Raw genomic sequence first — 17,912 nt, 5'->3', positions numbered from 1 at the left:
AAGGTATTTTGGTGAAAGTGTATATACTACTCTTTCATGGGTTTCTGAATGAAAAAAATCTGCCAGCTAAGTAGACTGTTTGCTATTAGCACAAGGGCTCACTTGTCAAGTCGACAACAGGCTTTGGACCTGGCATACATTCCAGGAACCAGAGAAACAGGCTTCACACACACACACACAACTGCTTAATCACTCCCGAAAGAAATGACCACCAGTTGGGTCCTTGCTGTCACTCAAACAGGTCATGCTGCGGTTTCCTAGGTGTGACCCTCAGGGACAAAGTAAAGTCACCTCTTTTTGCAGATGGAAAAGTCAGTGTTCAAAGTGCTTACATTACAGTGTGGTGCCCACACTGATTTGGGAACTCAGGGGGTCTTGAGTCTTTGGGCCGGACTCTCAAAAACAAGACCATTTTGGAAGGCCTGCTCCTAAAGATAGGCCTATTAAAAAAAAAAAAAAAAGACTCGAGAATAGCGACAGAAAAAGCTGGATTACGTGACCATGGACTCAAAGTGACCTTGAAAAGAACAGAAGGCCAACAAGAAAATCTTTCTTTGTTACAAAGATAGGAAAAATGTTAAGATTTAAAAAAAAAAAAACTAATCAAATGAGATGAACTAGTAGAAGCAGCACAGAAAGGATAAAAACTGAGATCATGAGAAACTGCTAAATATCAGCAAAAACACAACGTCTAGTTCTGAAAACATGATACTAAGGTATTTGAAGTGGATTAAAATTTACTTAATAGTCCCTTAATTTTTTTTTTTTAAGTTGTAGTTTTTTGAGAGAGCGGGCGAGCACAAGCAAGGAGGAGGGACAGAGGGAGAAGCGGGCTCCCCACTGAGCAGGGAGCCTGCCGTGGGGCTGGATCCCAGGCCCGGATCGTGACCTGAGCGGAAGGGAGACGCCCAGTCTACTGAGCTACCCAGGGGCCCCATTCTCTTCATTTTGATCATATTTTGTAAGAATTCTGTGTATGCTTCCATTTATGTGAAGAAAGGAGAAGCTGCAGAGGATCAAAGGCCAATTACCGCTTTGGAAAATGCAAAGACTAGGTGAATCAAGGGCCGAAAACACCAGAACACATGAACAGTCCTCAAGAACATCAAGAAACTTAAAGGTCAGTCAATATAGTTCTCTCTCCCTCCAACTCCAAAAAGGCTTAGCAGGCTTCATTTTTTATTTTTTTAAGCAAACTCTATGCCCCACATGGGGCTTGAACTCCCCACCCTGAGGTCAAGGGTTGCACAGTCGGCCAACTGGGCCAGCCTGGTCCCCCAAGAGTTGGCCGACTTCAGACCAGAGATCCTCCGGTATAAATTACTCAAGAAGAGCACATGATCTTTTCCGGAGAATTCCCCCACAGAGAAGCAGTCCTCTGGGATAGCTCCCACACAAGCAGGGTGATGCTCCAGGAACAGAGCGGTAGCCACCGGGCTCCTCTCTCCTGGGCAAATCCTGTCTGCCAAACCCTTCTTGGATAACCCACATGGTTTCTCCAAGGCCCTCTTGACATTTTCTCTTAGGAAAATGGGGAAAACCCAGAAGTCAATCAACAACACAGCCCAATCCCTAGAGTTTCAGAGTAAAGATAGCCCACTTGGAAGCGTACGCCCTAGCCTGCACCTTTAAAACGAGAATCATGGGGCACCTGAGTGACTCGGTCGGTTAAGCATCAAACTCTTATCAAACTCTTGATTTTGGCTCCGGTCATGATCTCGGTCATGATTTTGGGGTCACAGGGTTGTGAGATCCAGCCCTCCATCGGGTACCCTGCTCAGCTTGCAAATCTCTCCTTGACATTCATTCTCTCTCTCTTCCCCTCTCTGTGCTCCACCCACCCCCCAGCCCCCACCCTGTGCTTGAGCTCTCTCTCACACACACAAATAAAAAGTAAATCTTTAAAAATAACAAGAACCGTGATGAAAGTGAGAATTGGCACATCCACCTATCTCCCTAGGAAAGCAGTTGTAATCAAGTTCAGGGAGGCTTTGATGTCACCCACATGTACTAAGTCACCGCCTGCAGCTCACACTAGGAACGACCTATAGGAACTCACAGTCTGAGGGGGAATGGGGAAGTGGGACCCAAGCAAACTGGGCTCATTCCTTGGCCCTGCCTAGTACAGCTCCAAGATAAAGGTACCATCCCCCAGCCAAATTTATGTCCCTCTTCTTAGGAGGGAAAATTTCCCCAAATAAAACCTTAAAAATGTACAGGACTGGGGAAAATTTAATTCCTGAATTTTCTGTGTGAGGTTCTGAAATCTGATTCAAGCATCAAAAATATTTTGTTGTCAGCGTACACTAAGATTTTCATTCTTTCAACGGTCAACTTTATGTTTATATGTAAGACTTTGTTAAAAGAAAAAAAAAAGGCTACATTCCATTGTAAAAATAGAGGAAAAGAAAAAACTAGCTAAAGGGGCTTATATAACCTTTTATTTCTCTTGATTTCTAATACTCAAATACAAATTAAATATAAAGGATAAAGCATCATTAAATAACTTGAAATATATTAGATATGCCTCCCGCCACCCCCCCCACCCCCCCCACACACACGTTTCTCACTCGTACAGACATCAGACCAGCCTGGGATCTAAATGGCCCAGCTGCCTCCCAAAATATCTATGGTTTATATTTCCATACAAGGCTATTCTTATATTCTTATGGGCCAACATGTTGCCATGGGGCGGGGGGGGGGGGTGATTCAATGCTTTCCCTGTATGGCCTTTCAGTACAGAAAAGCTGGGAAAACCAGAAAAATATATTTTTTAAAGATGTTCGCTTCTTGGACCTGGACTGCTGGAAGGGCAGTCCTCAACCTCGACCACTTGCATCTCAAAAAAGAGATGCCCAATGCCAAACCTTGCTGCCGGCTTAGTGCAGAGCCAGAGGACCTGGCTACCGTGTTCGGCAATTAAAATATATAATGGTATCAAAACAAGCTTTAGAGAGTGTAAACAACCAAGCCAAACATTCAGAGCTTTAACTGCTTGTACATGACACAACACACCTCGCGACACTTTAAGAACCTTGCTATAAAAAACAACGCCAGCCATACGCAGTGTTTAAGAACAAATACTTGGTTGGGGGCACACACCTGGGTGGCAGGTACCTTTGGCTCAGGTCATGATCCTGGGGTCCTGGGACAGAGCCCCGCATGGGGAGGGAGTCTGCATCTCTCTCTACCCCTCACCCAGCTCTCTCTCGATCTAATAAATAAATAAATTAAAAAAAAAAAAGGAACAAGTATCTGTGGAGGGAGTGAATCCAGCGTAGACTACTACATAATTACGTCTTGCCATTTAAAAGGGGTATTTGAGTACTAACTTGCTAAAGTCTTCAGAAATTGAGGTTATTAAATGTCTATGAACTATAAAACCATGATCTGTCTCTTGCTAAGACTGATTTCTAAACTCATTTTGGAACTCACCCAATTTCAGACCATAAAGGTGCTACGTGGCCTTCAGTTTGACCATCAAGAATTCAACACAAAAGGAAGGCCTAGAAAGGCAGATAAATCGGCCATTCTTCCTGTAAGAGTACTGATTTGCTAAATGCCCTAGTATTTTCCTTTTATTCTCCGGCAGAACTTAAAAATGAAGCTCTGAAAAGAAAACTACAGTTCACTTAACAAAGCTAGGGAGGGAAAGGAAAAAGTCATCCATAGTCTTTCATATATAAGAAAAGCCGCTGGCATTGCCAAAACCCTGAAGCTGCCCGAGACAGTTAAGGCGAGCTGGCTGACACCTTCCTAAAGCCAAAACCTTGAGATCTAGCTTAGAAAATTAAAAGAGCAAAGCTGTCTTATCAAGAACACTGGGTTATAATAGTCACATTTTTTAGAGTGAAAGGCACATCTGGCAGGGTTTAACTTTTAACCCAAGTACGCCAACAAATAGTGCACTCTTATGGAAATTTGTATATTTTTTATAGGGAAACAGTGACAGCCGGTCTTAGGAAAAAATTTCAATAAATCACCAAAGGATTCTAGAACCTTGCCTGCTTAACCGTTTACACAGGTTCAGAGAAACTCAAAGCAGTGAGAGACATTTGCCATCATCTAACCCAATATCCATCATTTATTGATAAGAAAAAGTGGGAATGAAAGGATAGGCACAAACAGGGAGACCAGAAACCAAAATCCAAACTTGTAGCTGTTGGTACTTTCACTACTTTAAAGATGACTAAAATAAGAATTTGAGAGAGGGACTAAAAGAGGCCAAGAAAATGCCTAAACTTGCCTGGATCCACCTACCAGTACAAAACTTTGATCTTCCCTAAGAGATTAAGCTGTCAAACGTTACCTCACAATTCTAATGGTAAGAGCCAAGGGCCTGGACACTAAATGCTTGTGATACCGTAACTGTCACTAGCATTTAATTCAATTGGAAATCATAAAACATTAGCGGTTATTGCGAAATCTTAAGGAGCCTCGAATAAGAGATTTATGGGTTCAAGTCCTGGGTTTTGTTCAGATCACACCCGGCACACTGCTGCCTTGTGAGGCAGTGAGCTCCCCATTCAATGGAAATATTCCAGTAGAGCTGGACGGCCGGAGAAGTCTCCTGGGTGGGTGACACATTCCATAATTCAGACTATGCTTCCCTTAAGCAACCGAGAGGATGCAAGAAATGTAGAAGAAAAAAAAAATCTAATTCAAGAGAAAGGAAACTCTTGGCAGTTAGAGTTGTTTACTTCCTTGTGGTACAGGTGAAGAAACCCAGACCCCGAGGGGTTAAGCATGTCACCCACTCAAGGTCACTTGTGTGATTTATTGACAGGTCAGGAAATCAGCTCTCCAAGTCCCAGCAGAACGCTCTTTCCTTTGTATTTAAAGAGAACCCAGCCCAGTAGTTCAGCTGGCTTGCAGAATAAAGGGTCTAAACGTAAAGATATGGGACGCCTGGGTGGCTCAGCGGTTTGGCGCCGCCTTCAGCCCAGGGAGTGATCCTGGAGTCCCAGGATCGAGTCCCACGTCGGGCTCCCTGCATGGAGCCTGCTTCTCCCTCTGCCTGTGTCTCTGCCTTGTTCTCTCTCTCTGGGTCTCTCATTAATAAATAAATAAAATCCTTTAAATAAATAAATAAATAAATAAATAAATAAATAAATAAATAAATAAATGTAAGTAAAGATATTCAAATATTGGCCTAACTTAGCACAAAGTGTACTTGTCTGTGATATTAACAATCTCTAGAAAGACACACTCACTACACACTGACATTGAAACTTGAAGATTCTAATTCAGAAATCAAGAGATGTCAAAATCGTACCCTCAAAAACTGGTGCAGACCCTTAGCCACTGATGACTGACCGGCCAGAGGATACAGCAGAGGGTGAAGGAAGCAGAGGAAAATGCTGGCAAATGATACTATGAAGGGAAGAAAAACGTGTCTGGGGTAGCGAAAAAAATACATCTTGAGGAAGAATCGGAGATGCTGCTTCCAAAGGAAGAAAACAGAAGAGATCATTTAAAAAAAAAAAAAAGACCTCGGAGCCTCTCGGGTGACCCTCAGTTCTTTACAGAGAGCTCGGCCACCCGCCCCAGTGCACGGGACCCACGCGCGGTGAAGGTGGGAGAGATCATGACTAATTACACGGAGGCGAGGACGTTGAGTAACTTTCTGTACAGTGTCCAAATTACTGAAACAGAATGATTTTCTTTTCCGAGCGTTAAGCCATACCCACAGGAAACAAGCGGGGCTTTCTACCCTAGGAAGCGCCTTAGCTAGTCATGCATTCTGCAACAAGTCTCCATGGCAAATTTCCTAACACACACTTCTAAACACAAAGAACTCCTCCTCCAAGTGAGTGGTAACGAAGAGGCTTGTGCAGCCTCACCCAGAACGCAATTCTCTGCTCCTGGGATCTTTGACGAGAGGATCATAACATGATCGTCACCTTGCCATCCTAAAATTATGAAGAATCATAAAAATCATAGAACTTCTGGAAGCTACAGGCAGGCGGCCTTAGATATAACCTTGTGAATCCAACTACTTCATTTTTCAGACGAGAAAATCGTTAACGCTCCCCTCCCCCCCCCCAAATAAAAGGGACAATAACTTGCCCGAGGCCACAAAATTACTTCGTGGTTGGTAAGGACCATGACCACGGCTCAGACCCACCATGGTCTCCATGAAGCCACAGGCACAGGCTGTAATAACTGTAAAACTGGTCAGAGACATGCTCCAGGGTGTGGAGACCTGTGCTCCGGATCCACGGCACCCCACGGCGAGGCAGCAACACACACACCAGGGGCCACTGCGTGCACAATCCTCTCCCCCCGCCTCCCCCACCACTGGGCCTTCATCTCTTTCTCTCAAGACTCTGGGCGCGCAGGTGACCAAGAGTGACCTGTTACCATTACTACAGGAATAACCTTGAATCTCTTTGATAAAATAAACTTTGGAAGTTTAATACCAGTGAGATTACTTCCCTTAAAACACCCCAGGGTGGACTGTGACAAGCCAGCGTATTGTGACACAGGACTGAGAACTGCTCTCGCAAAATATAAATAATCAGTACAGGTGCAGCCACCAGTGTGAACGCGGGAATCCCGTCAACAATGCTGGGGATTACGTGTGACTCTGCCCCCAGACTCGGATAAAGCAGCTTTCAGCAGGAAACAGACACTGTTGGACTGAACAAGTTTAAACGAGCCTACAGGAGGAGCAGCAGTATCCTCTCTCCGGGGCTTTCTCAAATCTGGACAAAAGACTAAATGCTGAGAATGCTGGATTTGGCAATCCTGTGTGGGAATGGCGTCTGAATTCCAAGCCCCGAGTCTGCCTTCGGTGTGGCCTCCAGTTATTCTCTCTTCACTGCAACGTTTTCAAGGGCCCCCTGTGTACCAGGCCCCGTGGACCCCAAGCTGAGCAAAACCAAGTCTGTGCTCTTGCTCGGTCCCAGGGTCTCCAAGGTGGGATGCAGACATCCCCAGGGGAGCTGAAGAAACCCCATCTACCACTGAGCCAAGAGAAGCAAATAAAAGAACTTTGATTCATCAGCCTCATCTTTTTGACGTGTATCTGCGTCTGTAGTCTTCCGTGTGCAGGCTCTGGAAATTAGGAATCGGCGAACAAAAGTCCGGGACCATGGGTCTAGCCCCTTGGTGTGTCACCGTGGCTCACTAAAGCTATAATGGGGCAGCAGGTCAGAAGTACTTGGAACAAGATCCCAGGTGATCCCAAAGCAGTGGGAGGGTGCACACCCACGGCCCCTGCCCGGCCTCATCTTGGCTTTGGAGATTCAGCAAAGTAGCTGCTTTCTCAAAACGCAAACCCACTGCCTGCCCTTGAAACGCCCTTTAGGTGGGGCAGTCCCGTAATACAGGCTTTTGAGAATGAAATGAAGAGAGCTGAGATGGAGTAAGGATCATGGGGATGTCCGCTCGCTGCAGCTGCAGGTCACAGAGAGCACACCTGCTCCCCGCAGCGGGCACTCTAACCTGGAGGGCGCCAACCACGGGTTTCCCAAGCCTCGAACACTAAATCCTGTTCGGGTGCCCAGCGGACACCGCGGCCCGGGACTACCCCCAGTGCGTCCTAAAGATGCTCTGCAGGCAGGAGCGCGCTCTCATCAACGTGTGGCTATTTCTTCGTGGTTTTAGGTATGGGTGTAAAAGGGCCCTTTTAATCCCTGGACAAGGCTCCTCATCAACACCGGAGGAATCGGCTAGTCAAGGTCTCTACTCCTGGTCACCAGAGTAAAAACATGCTTTTCTAGGACTAGAGAGGCTCGAGGGACGTCAGGTAGAGGCATGAATCCCTTAAGCTTCAGGAGACAGGAAAAAGCAGCCCCATCTCCCCTACCCAGTCCTCCCTGCCTCGCTTTTCCCCACTCCCAGTCCCACCTGCCCACTTACAATGTGCCTTTTTTTGGGGGGGGGGTGAGTTGCTCTTTGCTGCAAGAGCGATTTTCTTTGGTAAAAAGTTAAATTTCACTCTCGGGAGGAGAAGGACTTGAAGCCCGTAAGTGACACGGGAGGCAGGAAAAGTAAAGGGGGGGGGGGGGCTGGCGGCCGAGCCGTGAGGCCGCGTCCGCGGGTCGGGCTGCAGCGGCAGCAGAGGCCTCGGCGCAGCCACCGGGAGGCGCAGCAAGGCCCGGGCTGCCCCGCAAGGACCCGGGCGGCCGCTGCTCCGGGAGGTCCCCGGCCTCGGCTGGGGGGTCCCCGCGTCCCCTGCACCCAGGACCCTTCGGAAGCCTCCGCTGGCCACAGCGCCCGGGCCCGCACCTGCCCGCCCGCGGCCACCCAGCCCGCCGCTTCCCTCCGGGTGGCTCGGGCCGAGGCCGCCCCCACCTGCTCGGGCCCCTCCGGGTTCTGAACCTCGGGCCTGGGGGGGCGGGGCGGGGGGGCAGGAGCGGGGTCTGGGCCCCCACGGCCGCCTCCAGTCCTGGCCCCGCCGCCCTCCCGCGGTGGAGGCCCCTGCGCCCTGGCCCGAGGGGGCGGCCCGGGGGCCACCGCGCGGGGCTCGCCCTGGCGGGGGCTCCCGGGGAGGCGGGGGACGCCGCCCTGCAGCCCCCACGCGGGTGGCCCGCGCCCGGGGCGCTCGGGGGGAGGGGCTGCCTCCTCCGGGGCCCGCAGCCCTGAGCCCTCCCGCAGCCCGGCGGCGCACCCCGGGGCGCCCCCGCAGCCCGCAGCCCGCAGCCCGCAGCCCGCCGCCTGCCCCCAGCACCCCCGTCCCCGCACCCCCGTCCCCGCACCCGCAGCCCCGTCCCCGCACTCACAGCGCTTGGGTGAAGGCGCTCAGGCCCTCGGGCACGGCCGTCAGCCCCTTCCCCGAGCAGTCCACCCGGCGGTCGCCGTCGCAGCTGCAGGGCGCCGCGCAGAGGGGGGGCGCCGCTCCGCTGGGCTCGGCCGCGCCGCGCAGCCCCAGGGCGAGCAGGCACAGCAGCGCCAGCGGGCCCGGCATCGCGGCGGCGGGGCGGCGGGGCGGCGGGCGGGCGGGCTCGGGCTCGGGCTGCGGCTCCGGCTCCGGCTGCGGCTGCGGCTCGCGCTCCGGGTGCAGCTCGGGCTGCGGCTCCGGCTCCGGCTGCGGCTCGCGCTCCGGCTGCGGCTCCGGCGGCGGCTCCGGGTGCAGCCCGGGCTCGGCGGGGACTGCGGCTGCAGCCCGGGCGCGGGCCGGGGCGGGGCGGGCGTGTCGTCGGCGGGCTCAGCGGCCCGCGGCAGCAGCGCAGGGACGCGGCGCTCCGGCGTGCGGCCCCCCCCGCCGCCCCATGGAAGCGCAGACGCAGCCCCGCTCCTCCCGCGGCTCAGGCCAGCCGGCCCGGCCGTGCGCAGCCGCGGGCGCCGCGCTCGGCCATGGCTCCCGCCCCGGCCCGGCCCCCGGGCCCCTCAGCGCCGCGCGGCGCAGCCCGCAGCCATCCCGCCCCGCCCCGGCCCCCGCCCCGGCCCGCCCCGGCCCCCGCCCCGGCCCCCGCGCAGACCCCCGGGCTCGCTCGCTCGCTCGCCGCCGCCGCCCCCGCCGCCCCCCGCCGCCCCCGCCGCCGCCTGGCGTCCCGCTCGGTGCAGGCTGCGCGCCGCGAGCCCCGGGCCGCGGGTTATGCAAATCAGCCAGGTCGGTGCCGAGCGCCCGGGCCCGGAGCGCCATTGGCCGGCGGGCGCCGCGCTCAGGGGCGGGCAGGGCCGGGGCAGGGCCGCGGGGGCGTGTCCCCGCGCGTGAGTGACAGCGGGTCCCCGGGACGCTCCTCGGCGAGGCCCGCCCGGGCGGTGCAGGGGGCGGGGAGCCCGACCCGGCCCGGCCCGGGGCACAGCAGCAGCCCCTGCACCCGCGACCTGCGCGGCCCAGAGGGCGCGGACCCTGCGAGCTGTGCAAAAGGGGAAGAAGGTTCCGAAGAGGAGGGACAAGCCTCCCTCTTGGGCCATGCAGGCGGGCTGAGGCCCCGCTCCGCACCCCAGCAAAGCAGCGCACCCCCGCCCATCCAGGCCCCTCACTTCACCTGAGGTCTGCGAACCGCCGCTGAGAGGCACCGGGGAGCCAAGTCTCAGGAGCAGTGAACCACCCAGGACGCGAAGTTCGGGTGCTCTCCGCCCAGAATCCTTCCCAGGGACTTTAACACCCTCAGACGCAGGGACCTCCGAAGAGGCCCGGGCTGATGTTTCCAAACACCGCACGCTTTTCGCAAATGAGAAAAAAAAAAAAAAAAAAAAAAAAAAAAAAAACACCGAGAAGCCAGCAGCAACTCCGGGGGCGGGTCAAGGTCAGCATCCCTTCCTCTTGGGGACTTCCGCGGCTCCGCACCCCCGTGGAAGTCATCATTTGCACCCGATTCTGTCTTATGGGCGCCTCCTCTCCTCCTTTCCACTGCGCCTTTTGGGTTGTTTTATTATCTACGTCGAAGATGGTTTTCCTGAATGCTTTAAGGCAGGTGGGGTTGAAGATGCCGCTACCGTGAAGTTTACCACTCGCGTCACCTAGGTAAAATTTAAAAAAAAAAAAAAAAAAGGAAACAAATTGAAACAGACCTGAGAAGTTTAAAACGGAACCCGGCCATCATCTTTGCATCTGAGAGTTTATCTTCAAAAAACAATGCCCCGTTGGGTCCATGACTAACATACAATAAAGTGATTTATACGCTAGAGAGTGGACAAATGCAAACGTGCTTGGACTTAGAGTTTTTAAGAATGACATGTTTCCTCTCATTGTGTGTCTGAAAGAGAACTTAAAGATATATGGGCAAGCCCCTGGTTTCGTAGATGAGAAATCTGAAGCCCTCAAGTACTGTGCTCTGCCCAAGATCATCACAGGACCACTCCCCGTCTCCCGGCTCCTTGTCTTGTGCCCTCGGAGCCTTCCCTAAATTGGCGCCCATCACCTAAATCGTTTCTGTCATTTTCTAGCAACTGCCATGAGAAAGTGAAGTGAGAAAGCATTGTGAATTTGGTTTCTTTGATTCTTTTAAGACCGCTCCTTTATAACAACAATGAAAGAGGACAGAATTTCTCCTGCAGAGATACCACTTTCCTATGCTGCTTTAAAACGAGAATTATGTATTAGGGTGATTTTTTTTTTTGCCCCAAATAACTTTTCTCTCTTCTAAAGTAGTGGTTTTTAGACTTCCAGAAGCATAAGAGTCACATGCAAAGCTTGGTTAAAAATGCAAAGTGATGTAATAGGCTTGGGGGGAGCCCAGAAATCAGCATTTCGATGCACATCGTGTGAAAGTGATATGGGTAGTCCATAAACCGCATTTGTCCTTTGCTTCCAAGGAATAAGATATCAGGGCTGGCAACTTAGGTGAAAGGAGAGATTCAGATTTTGGAGAAAAGAGAGATGTAGATCGTACTGAAGGATGAGTTCCTATTGTCTATCAGGTGGAGAAGGTAAGAAAGGAGGGTTCCAATTTGCAGCTTGTCCAAGAAGACAAAATATCCACAGCAATGGCCTTGCCGTTAGCACGTTACTATCTCTTACAGTTCCTATATGTGCTTTACACTGAAGATAAATTGGCCAATTAATCTTCACTTTTTGGATAAGATGCCCTAAGGGAGCAAAACAAATTAATTTTTTAGAGCCTATCCCAGATAACTAGAGAAAAATGATCAGCTCTGGAACCGTAAGGACCTAGAAAGATACGAGGATGAGCCAACGTGTGTTAGCAAGCAAACAGGCAGCAGAGACTCTGTTTCCAGACAGGCTCCGCTTCCCCCATCCTCCCGGCGGTGGGTGAGGGCGTGCGTAGCCCCACAGGCTAAGCGAGAGCACGTGTGGCCTGGCTGCAGAGCTTCTGCACACTCCACAGGGCACGCGTGGGCAGGGGAAAGCCCCCCTTTTTGAGTGATGCTCACCTAGGGGCTCTTGGGCAACGGGCACAACAAGGTGACAGACTAGTGGACAAGCCAGACTTCGGTCCCGCTCACCTCCTCACCAGGCTGCGTAAGTGTCTGCAAGAGGCTCTGGCTGCTGGGCCACGGGCTGCTGTGGAAATAAAAACCGGGAGGTCTTGGGGGCTCTCCTCTATGCCGTAATGATTAAAGGCCTCAAACATACAGAATTTCATTTTTATGAGTTATTTCCAACTTATAGGAAAAACAAAAATCTGAGTTCACAGCCATCAGCCTAAGAAACAAAAATGCCACAAACGTACGCGAAGCTCCCTTTGTACCTCTCTCCAATCTTTGTTGACTTCCCAAGTCAGCTCAACCTGGTAGCTTTATGAAATACGTGTTCATGAAATATCTCATCGTCGTTAACTCATCATTATTACATGGCATCTATTTTAAGGATGCACCCCGTATTTATCCATTCTGTTATTGATACTAAACTCATTTCTACCTTTTCTAACAATGCTACCGTGAATATTCGTGTACAAGTCCCCTTGTTCACGCATGTGACAGCTTCTCTAACGTGCCTTTCCTTGCCACACGTGTATGTGTGCGTGCGTGTGTGTCTAGGAGTGAATTATGTGCACTCACCATTATTGGATATTGTGAAATTGCTTTCAAAAGTGATTGCACTTACTTGTGCTTCCCACGGCGGAGAATAAAAATTCCCATTTCTCTATGCCCTACCAACAGCTGATGTTGCACGACCTAAATGTTCACAAAGCTGATGCATATGAAATGCAATCTCGGTGTAGTTTAAAGTTTAATTTCTCTGATTACAGCTCCATCTTTTCATCTAGTTATTGGACATTCCAGGGCACTCTCCTGTGCATTTGCATTGCCTATTCATTTCCTTTGCCTGTTTGTTTTCTATCGGGTTGTTCATATTTGTTTTCATTTTTAGGGCCAGATAGTTAATACTTTGGGCTTTGCCAGCCATATGGTCTCTGTCACAACTATTCAACTCTGCCAGTGTAGCATAAAAGCAGCCGTAAATGATATATAAACAAATAGATCTGGCTGTGTTCCTATAAGACTTTTTGGGCAAAAATAGATGTTGGACTAGTTCTGGCTCATGGGCCATAGTTTCCCAGCCCTGTTTTATAGGTGCTAAGTGCCTATCGAAGTCTGATTATTTTTGGAAAACTATTTGCAGGATTATGTGAAATTCACAGGGACGACACACCTCGAAGGTGATCATCTTTTCCTACAAGTTAAGATCAAGCACTTGCAAATTTCTGGGCTCTGTGGTGAGCTCATACTGAAGCTTATATTGCAGAATGAGCTCAGAAGAGCCCATTGCAAGGCAAAAAAAAAAAAAAAATGCTCCCCTTTCTGGAATGAATGGTCCACAAAGAATCCTGGGCACTCAGGTTTACCTTACTTTGCATCCAAAAGGCACCCCCAAAACTTTTGACCTGAGGCAATCACATGAAAAATGGCTGTTGACGTTATAAAAGCAGGAGTGCCAAACCTGCCACTCCAAGTTATAAGCTGAACATGTTTATTAAAGACATATTGATTTGCATATATATGTATAAGTGGGTATCGATATGTACATAAACATTTCAAAACATGAAAGATTCAGGGAATAAAGAAAGACTATCACACCCATCAGCAATCCGGTTTATAGCTAACGTTGGAGTCCTCAAGGGCTGCTGTTCATATGCTCTGAGTCCTCCACATTTGCATTTGGGGCTAGCGGAGCTCCCACGCTGGTTCAGAGGCTTGCGGGCTTTCCACCCTGGTCTTAAATAGGCACTTTCACCCACTTGTCCTTCTCTTCCGTGACTCAGTGTCCCTAGAGTGGTCCTGTTGTGGATACGACCTATTTTTTAGGGATAATTTAAAACAACAACAATCACTTTGAAACACAAAAAATAACAATGTGAATTTTTTTCCTTTTTTTTTTTTTTTAAGATTTGATTTATTCATTCATGAGAGACACACAGAGAGAGGCAGAGACACAAGCAGGGGGAGAAGCAGGCTCCCTGCAGGGAGCCGGATGTGGGACTTGACCCCCGGGATCACAACCTGAGCCCAAGGCAGATGCTTAACCGCTGAGCCACCCAGGCGCCCCAAAATTGTTGACATATTAAAAATAATCGCTTCAGTTGCACTTGTGGCCAAATTTGGGCTTCTGGGCCCACTTCGTCTACTGCTATTTGTGCAGAACTGAGAGCCCTTGGGATGTGAGGACAGGCAGCGAGGCTTCTGGAAACCAGCCCTTTTCAAGACGTCACCAAAGAGTCCTTAGATTCCAGACCTGGTTGGACATCGCGGGGGTCAGAGACCCTTTTCAATAGTTCTGAAGACCCACATTGACCCCACATTTCCACACATTTAGGTAAATATCAGAAATATTTGCCTATTCATGCCTAATCCTTGCAAACCTGATTTTCTCATCCTGATCTCTCCCAAGAGGAGAGTGACACTCAAGGGAACAGCTTCTGAATGACGGAACCGCATGTGGCTGCCAAGGCCTGAGTGCATAAAGTGCTGGCCCGACCTAGACGGAGGGGGAAGCGTTACAGGAGCCAGGCACTGTAACCCGTGCAACAGTAAAGGTAAAAAAAAAAAAAAAAATCAGAAAGGAAGTCTAGAAAGATTATAACCTAGTCACACCGAGGATTTGTTAGCGCCAAAGTGTTGATAAAGTTCTGTCACTGACTTGGGTTCCTTTTTACTCTCTCAGGATTCCCAATAAAACTTTGCACACGTGAGGAAGACCATAGCACGAGACAGCCACGTCAAAGAACTACGTGCAAAATGTGTGCGGCTCGCAAAATAAGCGCACACAGAGGACCAGCCCTGGGCGAGGTCTTACCTGGCTCCCGAAATAGCCTGGAACGCTCTTCCTTGTCTGCAGGAACGGACTTGGGAAGGAATCGAGAAAAGGAGGCGGCAGGAGAAGCTATGGGGGTGGGGAGAGAAGACAGGACGTTCTGCACATCCTGCTCCCGCCTTGCACGCCGCCGCCGACTGTGTCCACGAGGACACTGCCAGGCCCTCCGTGGGTAATTCCAAGGCCTTTCTTTTTGTCCGGTGACAGTTACGACGACCCTCCTCACACTAAGGAGGGGCGAGGACGATGAAAACTTGAACAATCCTGGGGCTTTTGAAATGTCTTTAAAATCTTTTCTGAAACAAACCAAAAAATCAGAGACCATGCTTTTCTTTTTTAATATCCCAAATTTATTTTATTTCTAAGCAAGCTCATTGAAATTTTATTTTCATTTTTTTAATTTTTTTAATTTTTATGTGTTGGAGTTCAATTTGCCAACATATAGCGTAACCCCCAGTGCTCATCCCGCCAAGTGCCCCCCTCAGTGCCCGACACCCAGTCACCCCCACCCCGCCCACCTCCCCTTCCACCAGCCCTGGTTCGTTTCCCAGAGTTAGGTGCAGAGAGCACAGTTTTTAAAACACAGGCAAACTACCAACGGTCTGTAATTTTCCAGATTACCTGAGAAAGGAGCAAAGAGAGCAATGGAGACTGGGTCAGTGGTGTTGGGAGTTAGGAAGACGCCAAAAATACTGCTCTGGGAGCCTGTGGAGCCTGGGCGGCAAACTCTTACTACTATTTATTAATCTCTTTTTGGCTTCATGTTAGTGTTAAAATATATTAATTCAGTTCAAAGAAGACAATGAGGAAAGTTAAAAAATTTCAATATGAAAGAGTGAATGGAGGACCTTGAGGTGATGGACACACACACACACACACACACACACACACTCACACTTTCCAGTGAGCTCTACAGCCAGTGCGGGGTTCGAACGCATGCCCCAGTGATCAAGAGTCACATGTTTTACCCACTGAACCTGCCAGGTGCCCCGAGGTGACAGAGAAACATATTATCGTCACTTGGCCAGTTTGCTCCTTTTATTTCAGAATAACGCAAACTTGCGAAGATCTCTAACATTTTCTGGATTTTTTTTTTTTTTTTTTTTTTTTTTTTTTTTTTTGTCCAAGCAATTTTTACCACCTTCCTCCTCCTGAGACTGCTCTGCTAGGGAATAAAGAGTTTAGGTTAATGCAGGGCGGTCCACCGTCAACCACCGGAGGAAGATGCCTAAAACTGGCCCGTGCACTGGTTCTGATGTCCTAGGCCTGGGGTGGGCCCGGACTCTCAGTACCTCAAAGTCCCCGATGCCGAGGTCGTCTCCCACCCCAGTGTCCGACGCTCTGCGAGAAGATTGTGCCCGCTGGCTCCCTGGGGAGCAAACCCGATGCCAGGATGGCTCGGCCTACTGGGGGAGCCGGGAGGGTATGGAGGGGGATGCTTCTGAGGAAAATGGGGAGGGGACGGGCAGAGTGAGACGCTAGGAGCCGAGGGATGGAGACACAGGGACGGAGACACAGGTTTGACTCCAGGCCGGGAGAGAAGGAAGGGCGAGAGGGTGGGGGAGTCTCCGTCCGAAGGGCGCTTCCATCCCCGTCTGGGGGAGACTCACCACGCAGAGTCCCTTGTCTCCTGAGTCTCCAGCTGCTGTGCTGGTCACTGACCGGGTCCTGCCCAGCGGGGCTGTTGGTCACTTGGCCTCCCTGTGGTCCGAGGTGCGTGTCCACGGCCGAAGAGCCTCTGACGAGGCCTGCCTCCCTTCAGGCGCCTTCCAGTCCACCTTAATTTATGGAATCTAGAAAACTTAGGGCTAGCAAGGACCTTAAGGCTCGTTCAACCACCTGCCTGAGGCTGCAGAATGGGCCACAGCGTCTGTGTCACTCTGGGACCCGACGAGGAGCGGCACATTCACTCCCACCACTGGCCCAGGCCATCCACGGGCCGCGGACCTCCAGAAGGCACCAGCCCGTGTGGTGCCGGGCTGCCTCCTGGATGCGGGGAGTGCTCAGAAGTACAAGGACACGTGCGGCACGTGTGTCAAACCCCGACGTGCAGGAGGGAGAAGGCAGGCACACAGGGGGACAGTCAGCCGTGAGCGGGGCGCGTCCCTGGGCCAGTGGCTCTACAGTCGGGTTACTCTGTGTTTTTAATTTGTAGGGAAAAGAGAAAATTCTTCACACATTTACTGTCCCACGAAGCGAGACAATTGCAAGGCCTCAAATGGCCTTTGGTTTATTTAGGGAACGTGCCCGTCCTCTCTGAAAGGACTTTTCTCTCGATCAAACATCCTGTCTGGGCTCCGGGGAAGATAAGGACGAGGCCGAAAGCCGAAGATCCTTCCCAGTCAACTGATGTGGTTGGGAGTCGAGGCCGAAGATGACACCACCCGATCCTGCGCCCGCAGGCCCTGCCCGCTCTGCCCAGCCGTGGCCACCTATGCTCGGCTGGGGGTAACTTGCAGAGGGACGTCTGGTTTCCTTCTAGGGAGGTTTGAGTTTCCTCAGTGACGAAGTTTTGGATCTTATAAAATACATTTGATGTTGCATTCAAAAGAAAAGATTGTACAGAAGAAGCTGTTATGTGACCGCAGAAGAAGGTGCGCAGCACTCTCGCGGCTGCTGTGGTCCTCCCCCCGCGGCCCTCCCCCCCCACACCGCGGCCCTCCTCCCCCCCACACCGCGGCCCTCCTCCCTCGGCCCTTCTCCTCCAGGGCCTCCTCCTCCCTCAACCCTCTTCCCCCCCCCGCGGGCCCTCCCTCTCCCTCAACCCTCCTCCCCTCCCCGCGTCCTCCTCCTCCCTCAACCCTCCCCCCCGCGGCCCACCTCCCCCCGCGGCCCTCCTCCCGCATCCCTCCTCCTCCGTCCCCTGCGGCCCTCCTCCAGCAGCCACCCCCCCCGCCCTCCCCCCGCGCCCCTCCTCCCCCCCCCGCGGCCCTCCCTCTCCCTCAACCCTCCTCCCCTCCCGCGGCCCTCCTCCTCCCTCAACCCTCCCCCCCTCCCCGCGGCCCACCCCCCCCCCGCCCCCCTCCCCCCCCCCGCGGCCCTCCCCCCCCCCCCCTCCTCCCCCCCTCCCTCCAGCCCTCCTCCCCCTCACCCTCCTCCCCCCCCCCCCCGCCCCCCTCTCCCTCAACCCTCCTCCCCTCCCGCGCCCCTCCTCCCCCCCACACCGCGGCCTTCCACCCCCCGCGGCCCTCCTCCCTCGGCCCTTCTCCTCCAGGGCCTCCTCCCCCACGGCCCCTCCCCC

General features: G+C 51.8%; 2 protein-coding genes and 1 long non-coding RNA gene across 4 annotated transcripts in view; 1 reads left to right on the top strand and 2 right to left on the bottom strand.

Annotated features, from left to right (window-relative positions):
• LGR4 (leucine rich repeat containing G protein-coupled receptor 4) overlaps positions 1–8,941 on the bottom strand; it is a 98,807-nt gene extending 89,866 nt beyond the window's left edge. Inside the window, exon 1 of the mRNA XM_055317792.1 lies at positions 8,730–8,941. Within this exon, the coding sequence (XP_055173767.1) occupies positions 8,730–8,914 (185 nt within the window). The 5' untranslated portion in view covers positions 8,915–8,941. The remainder of the gene's footprint in view (positions 1–8,729) is intronic.
• On the top strand, positions 6,121–14,655 carry LOC129504917 (uncharacterized). The gene is made up of 3 exons (XR_008663439.1): positions 6,121–7,611; positions 14,000–14,393; positions 14,522–14,655. It is a non-coding gene; the product is annotated as an uncharacterized LOC129504917 (long non-coding RNA).
• Positions 9,499–17,290, bottom strand: LOC129504916 (uncharacterized). 2 transcript variants are annotated; one of them, XR_008663437.1, is made up of 3 exons: positions 16,282–17,290; positions 14,654–14,967; positions 9,499–13,654 (listed from the first exon to the last, which is right to left on the bottom strand). XR_008663437.1 is itself a non-coding variant. In XM_055317793.1 (3 exons), exons 1-3 carry the CDS (start codon positions 14,994–14,996, stop codon positions 11,830–11,832), a joined length of 651 nt encoding a protein of 216 aa, XP_055173768.1. In that variant the 3' UTR covers positions 9,499–11,829. The 2 variants fall into 2 exon arrangements, 1 of the variants encoding a protein (XP_055173768.1); XM_055317793.1 differs by lacking the exon at positions 16,282–17,290 and having other exon boundaries at positions 9,499–11,920; positions 13,438–13,654; positions 14,654–14,996.
• Between the last annotated feature and the right edge of the window lie 622 nt (positions 17,291–17,912).

The sequence above is a fragment of the Nyctereutes procyonoides genome, unplaced genomic scaffold (genome assembly GCF_905146905.1).
Source record: "Nyctereutes procyonoides isolate TBG_1078 unplaced genomic scaffold, NYPRO_anot_genome, whole genome shotgun sequence".
NCBI classification, from domain to species: domain Eukaryota; kingdom Metazoa; phylum Chordata; class Mammalia; order Carnivora; family Canidae; genus Nyctereutes; species Nyctereutes procyonoides.
The sequence above is the reverse complement of the archived record's forward strand: the minus strand, read 5'-3'. Positions and strand labels throughout refer to the sequence as shown.